The sequence below is a fragment of the Equus przewalskii genome, chromosome 11 (genome assembly GCF_037783145.1).
Source record: "Equus przewalskii isolate Varuska chromosome 11, EquPr2, whole genome shotgun sequence".
NCBI lineage: Eukaryota > Metazoa > Chordata > Mammalia > Perissodactyla > Equidae > Equus > Equus przewalskii.
The window spans coordinates 26,547,030-26,566,486 of record NC_091841.1 but is presented as its reverse complement, the minus strand read 5'-3'; the positions used below and the strand labels follow the sequence as shown (position 1 = coordinate 26,566,486).

Below are 19,457 nucleotides of genomic sequence, written 5' to 3'. Positions count from 1 at the left end.
CCAGGATCTGAACTGGAAAAAACCCTGGGCCACCGAAGTGGAGTGCATGAACTTAACCACTCGGCCACAGGGCCGGCCCCTCAATAAAGATGTTTTTTAAACATATGAGAAGTAGTCACAATCATCGAGACAGAAAGTAGAACAGCCGTTGCCAGAAATAGGAAGTTATTGTTTAATGGATACAGAGTTTCAGTTTTGCAAGAGGAAAAAAGTTCTGTGGATAGATGGTGAAGGTTGCACGATGTGAATCCAAAATGCACTGAATTGTACATTTACAAATGGTTAAAATACTAAATTTTATGTTATTTATAGTTTACCACAATTTCTAAAAACAATTCTTTAAATTGAGTTCATAATATTTTACATCGTTGTGAAGTTTCAGTTGTATATTATTTCTTGTCCGTCACCATACAGGTGCCCCTCTTCACCGCCCATGCCCACCCCCCAGCCCCCTCCCCCTGGTAACCACGGAACTGTTCTCTTTGTCCATGTGTTTGTATATCTTCCACATGTGAGTGAAGTCATATGGTGTTTGTCTTTCTCAATCCGGCTTATCTCATTTAATATAATATCCTCCAGGTCCATCCACGTTGTTACAAATGGGATGATTTTGTCTTTTTTATGGCTGAATAGTATTCCATTGTATATATATGCCACATCTTCTGTATCCAATCATTGCTCAATGGGCGTTTGGATTGCTTCTATGTCTTGGCTATTGTGAATAGTGCTGCAGTGAACATAGGGGCGCATGGGTCTCTTGGAATTGCTAATTTCAAGTTCTTTGGATAAATACCCAGTAGTGGGATAGCTGGGTCATATGGTATTTCTATTTTTTGTTTTTTTGAGGAATCTCCGTACTGTTTTCCACAGTGGCTGTGCCAGTCTGCATTCCCACCAGCAGTGGACGAGGGTTCCCTTTTCTCCACACCCTCTCCAACATTAAAAACAAATAATCTTCAAAAAAGAATTTAAAAATTATGAGATTATTTTGCAGACTTAAATACAAGTAAATTTGAAAGCCTGGAAGAAATGAATAATTTCCTAGGGAAATAGAGATTAGCAAAATGTACCCCATTAGACCAATATCTATAGGAGAAATAGAGAAAGTTATTAAAGAACTACCTCACAAAAAAGCACTGGGCCCAGATGGTTTCACAGGGGAAGTCTCCCATACCTTTAAAGACCAGATAGTCCCAGTGCTCTAGAAATCATTTCAGAACATTCTTTATTTCTTTTATGAAGGAAGTAAAACATTGACACATAAATGTGGAAGACAGTATAATAAAAGAAAATTATAGACTGATGTCACTCATGAATATTGATGCAAAAATTTTAAATACATTTTTAAATTAAATAAACATAATCCAACACCACAGTAAGAAAATGATACACCGTGACCAAGTGGGATTTACTCCAGAAATTCAGGACTGGTTCAATGTTAAGAAATCCATTAATATCACAGACCATATGAATGGATTTAAGGAAAAAAAATTGTATGATTATCTTCCTAGGTACTGAAAAAAACATTCTACAAAATTCAATACCCCCTTGGGGGCCAGCCTCATGCCCCAGTGGTTAAGTTCGTGCGCTCCGCTTCGGGGGCCTGGGGTTTTGCTGGTTCGGATCCTGGGTGTGGACACAGCACCACTCGTCAGGCCATGCTGAGGCAGCGTCCCACATGCCACAACTAGAAGGACCCACAGCTAAAAAAATATACAACTATATACTGGGGGGATTTGGGGGGAAAAAGCAGAAAAAAAAAGAAGATTGGCAACAGTTGTTAGCTCAGGTGCCAATCTTTAAAAAACAAAAAATTCAGTATCCTCTCTTTATAAAAACACTTAAGAAAATAGGAATTAAGATATTTCTTTTATATATATAGTATATATTTGTATATATCTTAATATATGTATTTGTACATATATAATATAATACATAATATATTTAACATGTTAATTATATAATTGATATTAATATATAATGTATTAATATTTGTTTTAATATATATCTTAGTATTATATATATATATCTTAGTCTTAATGCCAGTATCTAACTAAAAGCAGAAACACTAGACAATGTCACAGAAAATGCTAGATCTTTGATGACATCACCGAATCACTTACTTAGCAGAGGAATTCTCCACCTACCTGAGCTTCTTGTTCTATGAAATAGTAAATATCCTTTATTTTAAAGGCTTTAGAAGAAGAGCCTTTTACTTGCAGTTGAAATTATCCCATGTAATATTTGATCACCATAAAACACTCCAACAACAGAAACATTACATGTAAAATAGAAAGTAAAAGCTCCCCACGGCTTCTAAATAAATAAACAAACAAACAGAGACATCTGACAAACTAGGAGAAAATTTTTCAACAGATATCCTTACTACAGAAAGAGCTATTATAAATTGAGGGACAAAGGACCAAAACCCTGATTTTTAAAAATGGAAAAAAAGATATGAACAGAAGATTCACATAAAACAAGACATAAAAATCTCCTTTTAACATATGAAATAAATGCAAATTAAATAAATGCAAATTAAATCAACACTGAAATACCGTTTCTCACCCATCAGATTGGCAAAAATGAAACAAGGTGACAACACATTCTGCTGGCGAGGCTGTGGGGAAACAGAGCCTCTCCTATGTTACCAGTGGAAATGGGAACTGGTACTAGGCTTCCATAGGGAAATGTGGCCATGTCTAACAAAGCTACATATGTACTTATCTTTTGGTTCAGCAATGCCACTTCTAGGAATTCACCCTGAAGATATACCTCCAACACTATGAAAGTACATATGCACAAGATTATTAAAGCATTGTTTATAATTGCAAGTAACTGAAACAACCTTTACAAACTGTATCACACATAGGAGATAGGAGAATATATTTGGTTCCTCCAGACGATGGAATACTATGCAGCTGTAGAAAAGAATGAGGAAGATCTCTATGAACCACCAGGGAGTCATTTCCAGGAGTATATCATATACTATCCTTTATGTAAGAAGGAAGGGACTATAAGAAATATACGTATATCTGTTCATTTGTGCAAAAACAAATACAGGAAGGATAAACCAGAACTAATGACATTTGTTGCCTATGTGGAGTAGGTGGGACTTGGGTAGAAAGAATCTGGGAATGGGGCTGGCCTAGACAGGGCGAGGGAAGAGCGACAGTTCTCTGAGTATAGTTTTTTGTTTAGTTCTGACTTTTAGGCTCATGTTAATGTCTTACCTACACTCCAAAACAATACGTAAATAAAGTCAACCAGAATGGGGGGAGACCCAAAAAGGAAAATAAACTATAAGAAATGAACCTAACTGCATTAAAAATGAGAACATCACCACACTGAAGGGAGTGGGGATGTGAAAACCTCCCCTAAGTAACTTTGGAAAACAGTGTTTTGACTCTATCCTGTAAGGCAAAAGACAGAGAGAACTAAACAGCGTGAGTATTGGACTCTGATTAGTAAACTTGTTTTTCAGGCAGTATGGGTCAGAAGTTCTGAAACTATCGAATGTATATACTTGTATTAGCATCTAAGTAACATATCGTGGATAATGAGATTATCCAGATTTCTGGCCATCCGAGAAAGGAGTTTCTTTTTTTTTTTAAAGATTTTATTTTTTTTCTCCTTTTTCTCCCCAAAGCCCCCCGGCACATAGCTGTATATTCTTCACTGTGGGTCCTTCTAGTTGCGGCATGTGGGATGCTGCCTCAGCGTGGTTTGATGAACAGTGCCATGTCCACGCCCAGGATTCCAACCAATGTAACACTGGGCCGCCTGCAGTGGAGCATGCGAACTTAACCACTGAGCCACGGGGCCAGCCCCAGGAGTTTCAAATAAGGAAAAGGGGAAGGCTAGAAGGAGCCCTGTGGGGTTGCATTGGAATCAAAGGCATTAGCATAAACTCATGCTTTTAATCTATATCTACAGATGGATAGATCTAGAAATAAATAGATATGTGTTTGCATACATATATTTCCTCCTCCAACACTGAGAGGGCCTAGAGGCAGTGACACCCCAGTAGCAATGAGCACAGCCAATACCCAGATCTTGGTTCTTAAATTCCATTCTCCGATAAAAAGGAAGCAGGGCTCTTTGGAGAAATGGTTCATTTCAGGGCTGGGGCAGAGATAACACCAGACGAGTCTGGAACATCATGCAGTGACAGAAAGTAAGGAAGTGCTCAAGAAATGATGGCGTCATTTCAGAAGGATACCAGAGTTAAAGTGAAGGAGCCCCCAAGGGCCAGATCTGGGACAATTTGAGCAATTAAGTAAGTAATGACAGTGTTTTAGGGTTCTCCAGAGAAACAGAACCAATAGGATATATATATGAAGACATTCATTAAGAAGAATTAGGTCAAGCAATTATGCATCCCATTGATGCAGGCTCGGCGAGCTAAGGAGTCGAAAGAAAGATTTCTTGGACTCTCAAGGTCTGGTCGTAGTGCTTTTTTATTCAAAGAATAGCATGCGGACAGGACCCATGGGCAGTGAAGAGCTGCATGTGTTAAGGGTTAGGGCTAAATTTATAAGGCACAGGTATGTGAGTTCTTTCTTTACAAGACAACGGAAAGATCATGTAAAAAAGTCGTGAAAATGGTATCAGTGCAGGTGTGGTCATATAACTTTAGATACACTCAGGGCAGGACGTCCTGTACTTCCTGGAGGGTGGTATAGATTGGCATGTAGGCCAGAATGCCTTGGGCTTCTCTCCCTGGGACAGCCTGGATCCCCATCCCCACGATCTGCCATCTGCAAGCTGGAGACCCAGGAAGGTGGTGTCATTCTGTCTCAGTCGAAAGGCCCGAGACCCAGGAGCACCCAGGCCAGATCAATATCTCACTCAAGCGGTCAGACAGGAAAGGGCACATTCTTCCTTCTTTCCCCTTTCTGTTGTATTGAGGCCTTCAGTAGGTTGGACATCGGGGAGGGCAAATTGCTTCGAGGAGTCCACCAATTCAAATGGAAATTTCATCTGAAAACACCCTCAGGGACACACTCAGAAATAGTATTTAGCCAAATATCTGGGTACCCATTGATCCAGTCAAGCTGACACATAAAATTGACCATCACACATAGTAATGGATTATTACCCATGGAATAAAATAGATATCCATGAGTCTATACTGATATTGATTAATTAATTAATTAATTTTTAAAAAATGGGGGAGAAGTGACAGCTCTTCCTCACAAAAGGATTCCAATAAATAAATGTGGAAGGAATGATGGAAATAGCAAATCACCATTAGGCCAACACCACAATAATAATTGTGAATCATGATTCATTGATGGATGCTGACATTAGTAAGTAAAGGTAGGATGAGAACAAGATATTTGCATAAACTCAAAGTTCCTCCCCACGAGATGGTTACTGATCACCAACGGAAAAAGAGCAACTTGACAGTGGAGAGACCTGACAGACGCCACCTCAGCCACGTGACCAAAGTTCACATGACCAGTAATGAGACGTACGAAAGTCAGGCGCCATCTAATAGGATGCACGGAGAAGAGCACAGCGCTTCTGCAGTATTCTTGCCCAAAATGAATAACCTCAAAGTAATCATTATAAAACGTCAGATAAATCCAAATTGAGGGATATTCTACAAAATAACTGGCCGGTACTCTTCCAAAGTGGCAAGTTCATGGAAGAAAAAGAAATCAGAAATTGTCCCAGCTTGGAGACCAAGGAGACAATGACAACCATGGTAGCCAGCCTCCATGGAGGCCTCCGAGTAACCCCGGCATTCATGGAAGAGGCCTGGCCTGTGTACGTACCAACAGGACACTGTGGAAATGACCCAGGGTGATTTCTGACGCTAGGTCATAAAAGACTGTCTCCCAGCTGCCATGTCCTGAAGCCACTCAAGGAGCCCTAGGGAGAGACCCACTCGGTGAGGATCTGAGGCCCCCTGCTGTTACGTGAACATACCATCTTGAAAGCAGACCCCAGGTCCTAGATAAGATGTCAGACGACCTCAGTCCTCTCTGGCTTCATGAGTGCAATGTCATCAGAGACCCTGAGCAAGAACCACCCAGGTCAGCAGCTCCCAAATTCCTCACCCACAGAAACCCACAGATAAGGAATGTTGGTTCTTTTAAGCTGCTAAGTTTTAGGGTAATTTTACATAACAACGAATAATACAGCAAATATATGCAATTTGGAATCCTGGATTAGATCCTGGACCAGGAAAAGGACATTAGTGGGACCATTAGCATAATTAAAATAAGGCCTGTAGGTTAACTAACAGCATTATATCACTGTCAGTTTCCTGGTTTTAATAACTGTCCCATGGCTGTGCAAGAAGTTAGCACTATGAGAAGTTTGGTGAAGGGTATAAAGAAACTGCATGCTGGGGCCAGCCCGTGGCCGAGTGGTTAAGTTCATGTGCTCCTCTTCAGTGGCCCAGGGTTTCGCTGGTTCGGATCCTGGGCGCAGACATGGCACCGCTCGTCAGGCCATACTGAGGTGGCGTCCCACATGCCACAACTAGAAGGACCCACAACTAAAAGTATACAACTATGTACCAGGGAGCTTTGGGGAGAAAAAAGAAAAGCAAAATCTTTAAAGCAGAAACTGCATGTTTTTGCAATTTTTTGTAAGCCTAAAATTATTTTAAAATAAACAGCTTTACAAAAAATAGGAAAGGGGCCGGCAGGGTGGCACAGCGGTTAAGAGCACACTTTCTGCTTCTTGGCGGCCCGGGGTTAGCCAGTTCAGATCGAGGGTGCAGACATGGCACTGCTTGGCAAGCCATGCTGTGGTAGGCATCCCACATATAAAGTAGAGTAAGATGGGCACAGATATGAGCTCAGGGCCAGTCTTCCTCGGCATAAAGAGGAGGATTGGCAGCAGATGTTAACTCAGGGCTAACCTTCTCAAAAAAAATTTTTTTAAATAAATTTAAAAAAATAGGAAAATATACCTAATCAAAGTAGAAGGAATAAAATAATAAACAGCAGAAATTAACAAAATAGAAAACATAGAAAAAATCAGAAAAGGCAAAATGTGGTTCTTTGAGAATACTAATAAAATTGACAAACCTCTGGCAAGACTGATTCAAAATAATTTTAAAAGAGAAGGCACAAAAATAAATAAATAAATAAAAATAAAAGAGAAGGCACAAATACACAATAACAGGAATGAAAAGAGAGATATAACTAAAGATGTTAGATAATAAAAGTATGAGGATACTTTGGACAACTTTACGTCAAGTTTTATTTTATATATAAAATATGTATATTTGTATTTGTTTATATGAAAATAGACAAGTCCCTACAGAAAAATATAACTCACCAAAATAAAACAGATAGAAATAGAAATCCTGGGGCTGGCCTGGTGGCACAGCGGTTAAGTGTGCACATTCCGCTTTGGTGGCCCGGGGTTCACCGATTCGGATCCCGGGTGTGGACATGGCACCGCTTGGCACGCCATGCTGTGGTAGGCATCCCACGTATAAAGTGGAGGAAGATGGGCACGGATGTGAGCTCAGGGCCAGGCTTCCTCAGCAAAATGAGGAGGATTGGCAGCAGATGTTAGCTCAGGGCTAATCTTCCTCAAAAAAACCACCCATAAAATCAAAACCAAGGGGCTGGCCCCGTGGCCGAGTGGTTAAGTTCGCGCGCTCCGCTGCAGGCGGCCCAGTGTTTCGTTAGTTCGAATCCTGGGCGTGGACATGGCACTGCTCATCAGACCACGCTGAAGCAGCGTCCCACATGCCACAACTAGAAGAACCCACAACGAAGAATACACAACTATGTACCGGGGGGCTTTGGGGAGAAAAAGGAAAAAAAAAAAAAAATCAAAACCAAAACAGATAAATAAATAAACAAATTTCTAATTATAAAAAAAAAATAGAAATCCTGATTAGTCCTATAACATTAAAGAAATTGAATCATTAGACAAACTCTTACCACAAAGAAAACTCCAGGTCTATATGGCTCCACCAGTAAGGTTAGCCAAACATTCAAAGAACAAATAATTCTGTCTTGGGGCCGGCCCCGTGGCTGAGTGGTTAAGTCCACGCTCTCTGCTTCACTGGCCCAGGGTTTCGCCAGTTCGGATCCTGGGCGAGGACATGGCACTGCTCATCAAGCCACGTTGAGGTGGCGTCCCACATGGCACAACCAGAGGCACTCACAACTAGAACATACAACTGTGTACTGGAGGGCTTTGGGGAGAAGAAGAAGGGAAAAAAAAGATTGGCAACAGATGTTAGCTCAGGTGCCAATCTTTAAAAAAAAAAAAAAAGGACACTTTGAACTTAAGACATTAAAAAAAAAAATTCTGTCTTGTACACATCCTTCTAGAGTATAAAACAAGAGGGATTTTCTCCCATACGTGTAATAAATGTAGCATGCTTGATTCCAAAAGCTGCTAAGGACTGCCTAAGAAAGAAACACTGCAGACTCATAAACACAGATGTGAAAGTCCTAAACAAATTATCAGTAAACTGAGTCTAGTAACATACAGAAAAGATAACACACTGTGCCCAAGTTACTCTAAGAGTGCAAGGTTAGAGAGGAGAAATTTAATTAATGTAATTCCCCCCTTTAACAGATTAGAGGAGAAAAACTGCACCCTTTCAGTGAACTCGGAGAGTGCATTTTGCCACGCCCAGTGAAACAGACCCCACAGGGCATATCCCACCAGAAGGGGACACGGGGCTCAGAGCAACAGGAGAGGCAGTGGCTGGGCAGAAAGGTTGAGCCAATTGTCAAGATGGAATCTGATATTGGGAGCTTTATCTGGAGTGCAGTCAGGTTCGCACTGAAAAGCAAATCCTTTCAATTCTTAACTGGAACAGTTATTTTTTTCTAGATTTTATTTGTCCTTTTTCTCCCCAAAGGCCCCCGGCACATAGTTGTGTATTTTTAGTTGTGGGTCCTTCTAGTTGTGGCATGCGGGATGCCACCTCAGCATGGCCTGAAGAGCGGTGCCATGTCCGCGCCCAGGATGCAAACCGGTGAAACCCTGGGCCCCCAAAGCTGAGCGTGAGAACTTAACTACTTGGCCATGGGGCCTGCCACAATTAACTGGAACATTTTTATGAGCATATTTATGATAAAATAACCACTTGAGTTTATGAGAAAAATAAAAGCAAGGTAATGACTTTAAAAATAATAAAATTGGGGGTGTAGTATCTTGGGGTGGAGACAGGAGATGTGATGGAAGGAGGAAATACGAAAATTCAGGGATGTTGCTAATGTTCTGTTTCTCAACTTACCTGTTATTTTATATTTCACTCCATTGCTTATGTATATTTGATATCAATTATTTTGTACATATCAAATATTTCATAATTTTAAAAAATGAACTCAACATGCTGCCTCGAAACTTGCTATCTCTGGCATTCTCCATCTTAGAGAATAACTCTACCTTCCACACAAAAGCCTGGGGCCACTTGGCTTCTCCTTTTTTTTTTTGAGGAAGATTAGCCCTGAGCTAACACCTGCTGCCAATCCTCCTCTTTTGGCTGAGGAAGACTGGCCCTGAGCTAACATCCTTGCCCATCTTCCTCTGCTTTATATGTGGGACGCCTGCCACAGCATGGCGTGCCAAGTGGTGTCATGTCCGCAGCCGGGATCCGAACTGGCGAACCCCGGGCCGCCGAAGCAGAACATGCACACTTAACCTCTGCGCCACCGGGCAGCCCCTGGGCTTCTCCTTTTCCCCCTCCCCTACATTTAATCAAATACTGCATCCTGGCACTCCACGTCTTCAGCATCTCCATCCACCCTGCCCAGCCCAGAGCAGGCTGTCCTTATCTCTCCCTGAGCCGCTGCATCAGCTTCCTGACCTCTCTTCCTGCTCCAGCTGCACTCCCCTCCCTCCTCCAGCCCCTCACGCCACTGCAGCCATGACGGTATGTCCCAGTACAGATCTGTCCCGCTATATCCTGCTTAAACCCTGCAGCATCCTCCCATTGACCCCAGTACAAACCAAAGTCACTCAGAGGCTGTTTACAAGGCTCTGTGTGATCTGGTCCCGCCCACCTCTTCAGACTGATTTTTGGCCCTTTGCAACCTCCTTCCCCACCTCCTTCCCCAAGCTCCAGTCACCCGGGATTGCTTTGTTTCCTAAAATACAGCCAGGCTTTCAGGCCAGAGGGTCTTCCCACAGATCCTTATTCCTTTCTCCCTTCCACCCACTCTACCCTCTAATCATCTGTCAGTTTCATCTTAAATGTAACTTCCTTATCCCGTTTTTCATTACTTTTTATTATTCATTACCAGGCGTGGCCTTTGAAAACCTCCCTCTCTGACCATCTGTCTCACTTTCTGTATCCCTGACTTCCAGCCAAATGCAGAAAGTCTCCAGGGAACCCCAAGGGCCCCTAGTGGATGGCAGGGCCACAAGATAGAAGGAGCCTGGGTTCTCGAATAACCAGGTGGAAGCCTGCCCTTCCATTCTTGGCAGCCACGATGTTGGCCAGGGCTGCAGTCATCTGAAGGCTCGGCTGGGGCTGGAGGGTCCCCTTCGCACGAGGCTCACTCACACGGCTGTTGGCCACAGGGGCCCAGTTCCTCACTACATGGACATGTCCATGGAGCTGCTGGAGTGTCTTCACGCCGCGGCAGCTGGCTTCCCCCAGAGCAAGCGATCCAAGACAGAGAGCCAGCAGGGAGCCAAAGTACCTTTTGTGACCAGGTCTTTGAAGTCTCACCATCACTTTTGTTTGATTCTACTCAGCAGATGCAGGTCGCTGAGTCCAGCTTATACTCAAGGGGAGGGGAACCAGGGTCCACCGCCTGAAAAGAGGCGGATCAAGCATGTGCGAACATAGCGTAAAACCACCACACCCGGGAGACTCCAACCCTGGCTGAACCCATCCCTCCACCCACTCGGTACCTGCGCCAGAGGAGAAAGCAAGTCAGATAACCAGGGGTTCTTTTACCTTGAACTCAGGGCCACAGAGCTCCTAGGACACTACGCTTCCCGGCCACCCACTGCAGTTCTCGAGTCAGTCCCCATTCCCTCTTCCTGAGAATAATCTCAACTTCTCGCTCCTCAAACCTCTCAGACTCTGTCCCTTTCCCAGCTCCCGTGTCCCACTGAATGCACGTCTGCGACACCTGCTCTGCCTTCCCTCCTGCTGGACGAGAGATCCGTCTCTCCATCCGTTCTAATGGGAAGGAGGCCGGAGCAAGCGTGAGAGGTGGGAGGAGAGCGGCATGCCCCGAATTTCTTGCACGGGGCAAGAGGGCTCATGAGGACAGAAGGGGTCTTTTTGCTTGCCACCGAGTCCCCAGCCCCCAGCCCCATGCCTGGCACATAACAGGTCCCGTACAATGGTGTTGATTGACTGGGTGCCAGCTGATTGCTCAAGCCCTCCCCTATTGCCCCAACACCTTTCTTTGTCTGTACCAGACTTAGGGGACACGGGCTGTCCCTGGACCTGTCCCCAGCCCACCCCTGCATCCATGTCCCTTTCACAGATGCCCACACTGGTCTGAGTTAAGAGTCCTGACATGGCTTCACACCCGGCTGTCTGCCCCCTGCAGTGGGCAGAGACTTGGGCTTCCTGTCCATGCTCTGAGGGCTCTGAGGACATGCAAGCTGTCTAGCTTAGAGGCGGCTGTTCCCTGGCTTTTCCCAGAGCCTGCTGGGAATGACTCATCCCCAGACACTGCTGGGTTGGAGGTGGAATGCACACAGGCTCTGGGGGAGTTGAGTCCAGAAGGTGGGCTCTTGTGAGTCCTGGCGGCTCACAAGAAGCCCTGTAGAGTGTTGGGGAACCAGATGGAGTACCAGTGGCAGTATCGGCCACTGTCCAGCAGGGGGACTCAGGCTCTGTTCCTGACCCTCTCTGAGCCTCTGCTCTCTCATCAATAAAACGCTAAGTTGTCTCGGGGGTTGAGAAAATGGGCATGTTGCAAAGTAGAGGGTGAGATCGGGGCTGTGGGGCCTCGCCGCCCAGTTTAAATTCTGACTTTGTCTTTCCCTGTTAGCTGTGCAAACCTTGAGAAAGTTACTTTATCTTTCTGTGCCTCTGTTTCCTCATCTGTGAAACAGACATGTTAATAGTACCTGGTTGTTAGGATTGTTGTAAGGATTAAAACCACACCTGGCATACAGTCAGAGCTCAATATGCATGGGCTGTGTGATTACTCTTACAATTTACAGCCCATATGTAGTAGTTATTTTTATTATTCTGAGGCCTGCCGGGATGGAGGTCACAGACGCAGGAGCAGTTACCGCTTAGGGTCAAATGAGGCTGTGTTCGCATCAGGTCAATGCTGTGGGCACCAAGAGGTGGGAGAGACTCACTCAGGTTCATGGCTGATGCTTGCAAGTGTCTTTAGGTGTGTGCTAAGTATTTTCCAGCAAACAGGAGAGGGAAAGCATCTTACACAAAAGAGGAGCCAAAGAGAAGAAAGCTAGGCTGAAGAGACAAGCAGAGTTCTAGGAATGGGGACAAGTTAAGCGTGGCCACAACACAATGTACATGATGGGGCGTGGGGGAGACAGGCTAGAAGCAGATGACGCAGGAAGCCAAATGCCCCGTTGGGAAGGCCTTTGTCGGCGCAGTGAGTGGAAGCGGGTGTAGCCAACTGGCTCACTCAGCATCTGCCCCAGCCTCCTCCCGCTGCCTTCCTGGACTGCAGGGGCGGGAACGGAAAAACCACGTGTTCCGGGTGTTCCTCCACAGTTGCGATCATGTGACACTTAAATCTGGAACTGAATGAAATTGGGGGCGAGTGAAATGGCGGCCTGTGAGGCATCCCTTCTGCCGGTGTGGTTCCTGCACGTACGGCGTGGCTCTCGAACCACTGCACCGTGGAGCTTCTGGGTCCCTCGACTGCAGTTATCGTCTCCCTTCAGCAGCTGTGTGTGCACTGCCGGTGACAGGCCACCTCAAGTCGATCTTCCAGGGAATCTGCCCAGGAAGTGATTTATAACAATCTCAGCGGAGACTGTCCCCTTATCCTCCACAAAGCTGCTACACTCTGGGTTCCTGATTCTGCCAGAACCTACCACCCCAGGGCTGTCAGGCCCAAGACAATGCACTTATCCATCCATCCATCCATTCATTTGTTTATTCACTCCTTCAATACTCACTGAGCTCTGATTTTGTACCAGGCCCTGGACCTGGACCTAGGAACAGGGAGACAAGACAGATGTGATGCCCACTGTTTTGGTTATCTATTGCTGTAAAACAAACCACTCCAAAACTTAGAGGCTTGCCACAATAACACTCATTTATTTCCTCACCACTTTGCAATTTGGGCAAGGCCTTGCGTGGGCAGCTCTTCTCTCCTCCATGTGGCGTCGTCTGGAACAGCTCGACTGGGGCTGGAAGATTCACTTCCAAGGTGGCTCACTTGCACAACTGGCGAGTAGGTTCTGGCTGTTGGCAGGGGCCTCGATTCTCCTCTCCAGGGGCCTCCCCACAGGACTGCTTGGGCTTCCTCACAGCATGGTGGCTGGGTTCCAAGAGAAGGAAGGGGAAGCTGCCAGTTCTCTTACAGGGTAAGCCCAGAGTTGGCATGGCATCATTTCTACTGTATTCTGTTTGTTCGAAGTAAGTCACAGGCCAAGGCCAGAATCAAGGGGGTGAAGAAATAAACCCCACCTCTCTGGGAAAAGTGATAAAGAACTTATGACCCTCTATAATGTACTAGCCTATTAAGGAGAACACAGTCTTTTGCTGCTTAAATTACATTAAACACTGAGACTGATCAGTTGACTGACTGGTTGGCTAATTGATTGTTTTGGTTTGAGTCTTGGGCTCTAAAGATTATTTCTCATTCCTCTTGTTGCCACATGGGGGCCTTTTCCGGAGTAACTAACACTCCTGGCCTTGTCCCACTCGCTCTCACTCAGTCCTTGGAAGAAGAGAGACTGTCCAGTTGGTGAGGTTGTCAGAAGAAACTGGGCATGCTCTGTGCAGCCCTTTCCGCTTTCTTCTCAGGACCAGCCTGCCTGCAGGCTACGTGTGTTCTGCTCTGCCTTCTGTCACAGATTAAGAGGCCCAAAGGAGGAGAAATTTGCAGGAGTAGAGTGGGTAATCTGTCCAACTCAGGGAGGTGTAGACAGACCTAAAGTGGCATTTCACAACTCCTTTATGGGTAAGAAAGTGACGTTTTGATCTCTGTCTGTCCTGTGTGTCTATTTCTCAGTTGGTTCTGAACTTGACCTTGAGCAGAGAAGGACTGGGTGTTTTGGCATGAATCCTCCAAAAATCTCACCTCTAAGTCTATCACGTTGTTGGTGCTCAACAAAAATGTGTAGAACGTTAATTAAAAAAATGTTAACATTAATTCTGACAGGATAGGAATTTGGACCATGTTGTATTTCCTCAATCATTCATTCGTTCCACTGATGTTTGCTGAGGACATCCTACGTACCAGCCATGGGACCAGATGGTCAGAGAGCCTGCCATTAGTTAATACATCTCTGCACCAGGAGATCGAAAGCTCCATGAAGTTGTATATTGCTCTCCATGATGTCCCCAGCACCTGGCACGGCCCCTGCACATAGACTGCTCTAAGACCAGCTCACATGGGTCTGCACACAGATGAGCTCTCATGGGTCGTCAGTCCCACATGGGGTACAGTTCTGGGTGGTCACTCTGGAAATGCAGAGGGCCTGGGAGTACCTGGGAGTGTTCCATCCAGAAAGTGGAAAGACGATTCCTCTGTTCTCTTTCACGGAGGGAACGTGAGAATCCAGAGATGACTGTCAAGGGACAGCCACTTCCCAGGCATTCTGGGATTGTCTCCACTGCGGTACTGTTCCCCATCCTCACCAACCACACACACACACCCCCTTCAGGGGCGTGCTCTCACCACACACACTACCTTACCTGCAACTCTGCCACCATATTCATCACACTTGGATGTAGCTGTTTCTAGCTGTCTCCCCTTCCAGACTGTGAACTCCTGGAAAGCGAGGGCTGGGTATTCTTGTCTCTTTGTCTCCAGTGTGCCCAACGTGGGCTCAGTCTAGAGAAGAAATAGAACTGAGTAAATGTGTGTTGAATGAACAATGGAAGACAGCCCTGGTGTGTGTGACCCTGGAGGTGATATTCAGCTGTGTTGAGGAGTGGGCATTGCTGGTCAAGGAGTGGGAAGAATGTCTCCATTTCAACGCCCTCCCCAAGCAGGTAGCAAAGCCAGTGTCCACAAAGCTGGGACAGATAATGCGCAAGAGTGGCCCGGGCTGTGGGGAACTGGAGAGCACTGTCCCCATCCAGACATCTCTCCTGGGGAAGTGGGGCCTAGGGGGCCAGATGGCCAGGTTTGCTGGAGAAGCCAAGAATCCTTACTTACGTGAAATCTTATCCATTTTAGGCATTGGCAGCTAATTTAGAAAAACTGTAAACACCATGGAGGTCAAACAAAACTCACACATGGGCCAGATGTGCCCATGGGCAGGCAGCTCACGTCTCTGATCTGAAAACTGCTTGTCCTTCAGAATGCCACTGGCGCCCTCCTCCATGCAGCTTCAGGCTGACCCTGCCACGTGGCTCCCAGCGAGCAGAATTGCTGCTGCCTTTATTTATTTATTTATTTTTTGGTGAGGAAGATTGGCCCTGAGCTAACATCTATGCCAGTCTTCCTCTACTCTATATGTGGGACGCCTACGACAGCATGGCTTTTACCAAGTGGTGCCATGTCCACACCAGGGATCCGAACCGGTGAACCCCAGGCCTCTGAGAAGCGGAATGTGCAAACTTACCGCTGAGCCACCGGGCCGGCCCCAGCACCCTTGTTTTTTATTTTTATTTTATTGTTTTATTATTAATTAATTAATTTTTTGAGGAAGATTAGCTCTGAGCTAACATCAGCCACCAATTCCCCTCTTTTTGCTGAGGAAGACTGCCCCTGAACTAACATTCGTGCCCATCTTCCTCTTCTTTATATGTGGGACGCCTGCCTCAGCATGGCTTGACAAGCAGGGCATAGGTCCAGATCTGAACCAGTGAACCCAGGGCCACCAAAGTGGAACATGCAAACTTAACCACTGTGCCACCGGGCAGGCCGTGGCACCTTGCTGAAAATCAATTGACTATAAATGTATGGGTTTATTTCTGGACTCTTAATTCTACTCCATTGATTTATTTGTCTATCCTTATGTCAGTACTACACAATCCTGATGATTGTGGCTTTGTAGTAAGTTTTAAAATCAGGAAGTGTGAGTACTCCAACCTTGTTCTTCCTTTTCAAGACTGTTTTCTCTACTCTGGGCCTCATGCATTTCCACATGAATTTTAGGATCACCTGGTCGATTTTTCCGATAAAGGCAGCTGGAATTTTGATAGGGACTAGTGAATTTTTAGATCAATTTTGGGGAGTATTGTCATCTAACAGGATTAAGTCTTCAAATCCATATATATGAGATATCTTTCCATTTATTTGGGTCTCTAATTCTTTTCAAGAGTTTTGTAATATTCAGTGTACCAGTCTTATACTTCTTTTAAATTTACTCATAAGCGTTTTTTTTTTCCTTTTGCTGAGGAGGATTAGCCCTGAGGTAACATCTGCGCCAATCCTCCTCCACTTTACATGTGGGTCGCCACCACAGCATGGCTGATGAGTGGTGTAGGACTACACCTGGGATCTGAACCTGCAAACCTGGGCTGCCAAAGTGAGTGTGTCGAAGCTAACCGCTACACCACGGGGCCAGGCCCCATAAGCATTTTTTTGTGCATTGTAAATGGAATCGTTTTCTTGATTTCATTTTTCGATTGTTCATTGCTAGTGTATAAAAATACGATTGACTTTTGCATATTGATCTTCTATCCTGCAACCTTGCTAAACTCATTTATTAACTCTAATAGTTTTTTGTTGGGGGAGGGTATGAATTCCTTAGGATTTGCTATATACAAGATCCTGTCATTTGCAAAAGGAGATAGTTTTATTTCTTCCTTTCCAATTCGATGCCTTTTATTTCTTCTCTTGCCTAATTGCCAGCTAGAACTTCGCTACAATTTTGACTGGAAGTGGCAGAGTGGACATTCTTTTCTCGTATCTGATCTTGGAGGGAAAGCATTCGGTTTTCACCATTAAGTATGACGTTAGCTGTGTGTTTTTCATAGATGTCATGTATCAGGCTCAGGAAGTTCCGATATATTCCTACTTTGGGTTATATTTATCATGAATGGGTCTGATATCCTTTTAAATCTGCCTTTTTAAAGGGTTGAATATTATTGGACAAGATGGATCTAACCATTCTCTTCCTAATGGACATGCGGTTTTATTGTTTTACTATGTCAAAGAATGCTGTAGGAAACATCCTCGGGCCTGTGTACACGCTCTTAAGCAGGATAGACTCCTGAAAATCAAAGGTCTAGGTCAAAACGTATATTCACTTACAACAATTTTGTGCATCAACTTCCTTGAGATATAATTAACATACAATAAGATTTACCAATTTTAAGTATATAGTTTGGTGTGCTTGACAAATGCGTATACTATCATGACATATAATGTTTCCAACACCCAAAAACGTTTGCTTGTGCTGCTGTGGAATCCACCCCTCCCCCACCCCTGCCCCTGAGATGCAACCACCTGAGATGCTCGCCATACATAGCTGTGTAAACACATATACTTTTATTTCTCTTGGATAACCTAAAATGGAATCACTGGGTCACATGGTAAATGTACGTTTAACTTTATAAAAAACTACCTAACTGTTTTCCAACACGGCCATACCATTTTGCATCCCCACCAGGAATGTATGAGAGTTCTAGTTGCTCCACATCCTCAGTGCTACTTGATGTGCTGAGTCTTTAGCCTTTTAGCCTGGTCTTTTAGTCATTCTATTGGCAGTAGTATCTCATTGCTTTCCTTTGCATTTAGCTAATGATTAATGGTGTTGGCAGACATTTTTTGGTAAATTTTTGCCCACTTCTGTATTAGCCTTTTGTTTTTTTAAGATTTTTTTTATTTTTCCTTTTTCTCCCCAAAGCCCCCTGGTACATAGTCATTTATTTTTAGTTGTGGGTCCTTCTAGTTGTGGCCTGTAGGATGCCACCTCAGCATGGCCTGATGAGCGGTGCCATGTCCGCGCTCAGGATCCGAACCAGCAAAACCCTGGACGGCCGATGCAGAGCACGTGAACTTAATCACTCTGCCACGGGGCTGGCCCCTGTATTAGCTTTTATATCTTCTTGTTATTGAATTGTAAGAATTCTTTATGTATTTTAGATATGAATCTTTTGCCAGACATATGTTTTTGCACATATTTTCCCCCAAACTTTTTCTTTGCTTTTCTTTTTTCCCTGAGGAAGATTAGCCCTGGGCTAACATCTTTTGCCAATCTTCCTCTTTTTTTGCTTGAGGAAGATTAGCCCTGAGCTAACATCTGTGCCAATCTTCCTCCACTTTATATAAGTGACTTGCCTGCACAGCATGGCTGATGTGTGGTGTAGGTCCATGCCTGGGATCCGAAACCATGAACCCCAGCCGCCAAAGCAGCCCACACCAAACTCAACCACTACGCCACGGGCCCAGCCCCCTTTTCATTTTCTTTTTTTTTTTTAAAGATTATATTTTCTTCCTTTTTCTCCCCAAAGCCCCCCGGAACATAGTTGTATATTCTTCGTTGTGGGTCCTTCTAGTTGTGGCATGTGGGACACTGCCTCAGCGTGGTTTGATGAGCAGTGCCATGTCCGCGCCCAGGACTGGAACTGACGAAACACTGAGCCGCCTGCAGCGGAGCACGCGAACTTAACCGCTCGGCCACAGGGCCAGCCCCTTCATTTTCTTAATAGCGGCTTTTGAACAGCAAAAGTGTAATTTGGATTAAGTCCAATTTACCCGTTTATTTCCTTTGATAGTTCATGCTATTTGTGTCCTATTTAAGAAGTTTTTGCTTAACTCAACATCATTAAGATTTTTTCCTATGTTTTCTTCTAGAAGTTTTATAGTTTTAGCTTATATATTTAGGTCTATGATACATTTCAAGTTAAGTTTTGTATAGGATGCAAGGTAGGGGATGAGTTTCTGGTTTTGTTTTGTTTTAGTACATACGGATACCCAATCGTTCCAGCACCATCTTTTGAAAAGATTATCTTTTGCTATTGAAATGCCTTGGTACCTCTATCAAAAATCAATATAAATATGCCATCCTAGGGGCTGGCCCCATGGCCGAGTGGTTAAGTTCACGCGCTCCACTGCAGGCGGCCGTGTTTCGTTGGTTCGAATCCTGGGCGCGGACATGGCACTGCTCATCAAACCACGCTGAGGCAGCATCCCACATGCCGCAACTAGAAGGACCCACAATGAAGAATATACAACTATGTACCGGGGGGCTTTGGGGAGAAAAAAAAAAAAGAAAAAAAAGAAATCTTAAAAAAAAAATGTCATCCTATATCTGGATTATATTCTGTTTCGCTGATCTATATGTCCACCTTTACACCAATGTCACAGTCTTAATGACTGTAGCCTTATAGTGAATCTTGGAATCAGGTAGCATAAGTCCTCCAATTCTGTTCAACCTTC

The 19,457-nt window shown here is 44.5% G+C and overlaps 1 protein-coding gene across 5 annotated transcripts in view; it reads right to left on the bottom strand.

Annotated features, from left to right (window-relative positions):
• The window catches only part of SPDYC (speedy/RINGO cell cycle regulator family member C), a 46,960-nt gene that overhangs the window by 22,814 nt on the left and 4,689 nt on the right, over positions 1–19,457 (bottom strand). For 4 of the 5 annotated variants that reach the window (XM_070564260.1, XM_070564259.1, XM_070564263.1 and 1 more), the window contains exon 2: positions 14,816–14,954. In XM_070564260.1, the coding sequence (XP_070420361.1) occupies positions 14,816–14,954 (139 nt within the window). Of the gene's footprint in view, positions 1–13,295; positions 13,434–14,815; positions 14,956–19,457 lie in introns of those variants that run through there. The other variant, XR_546909.2, reaches the window with a different exon arrangement.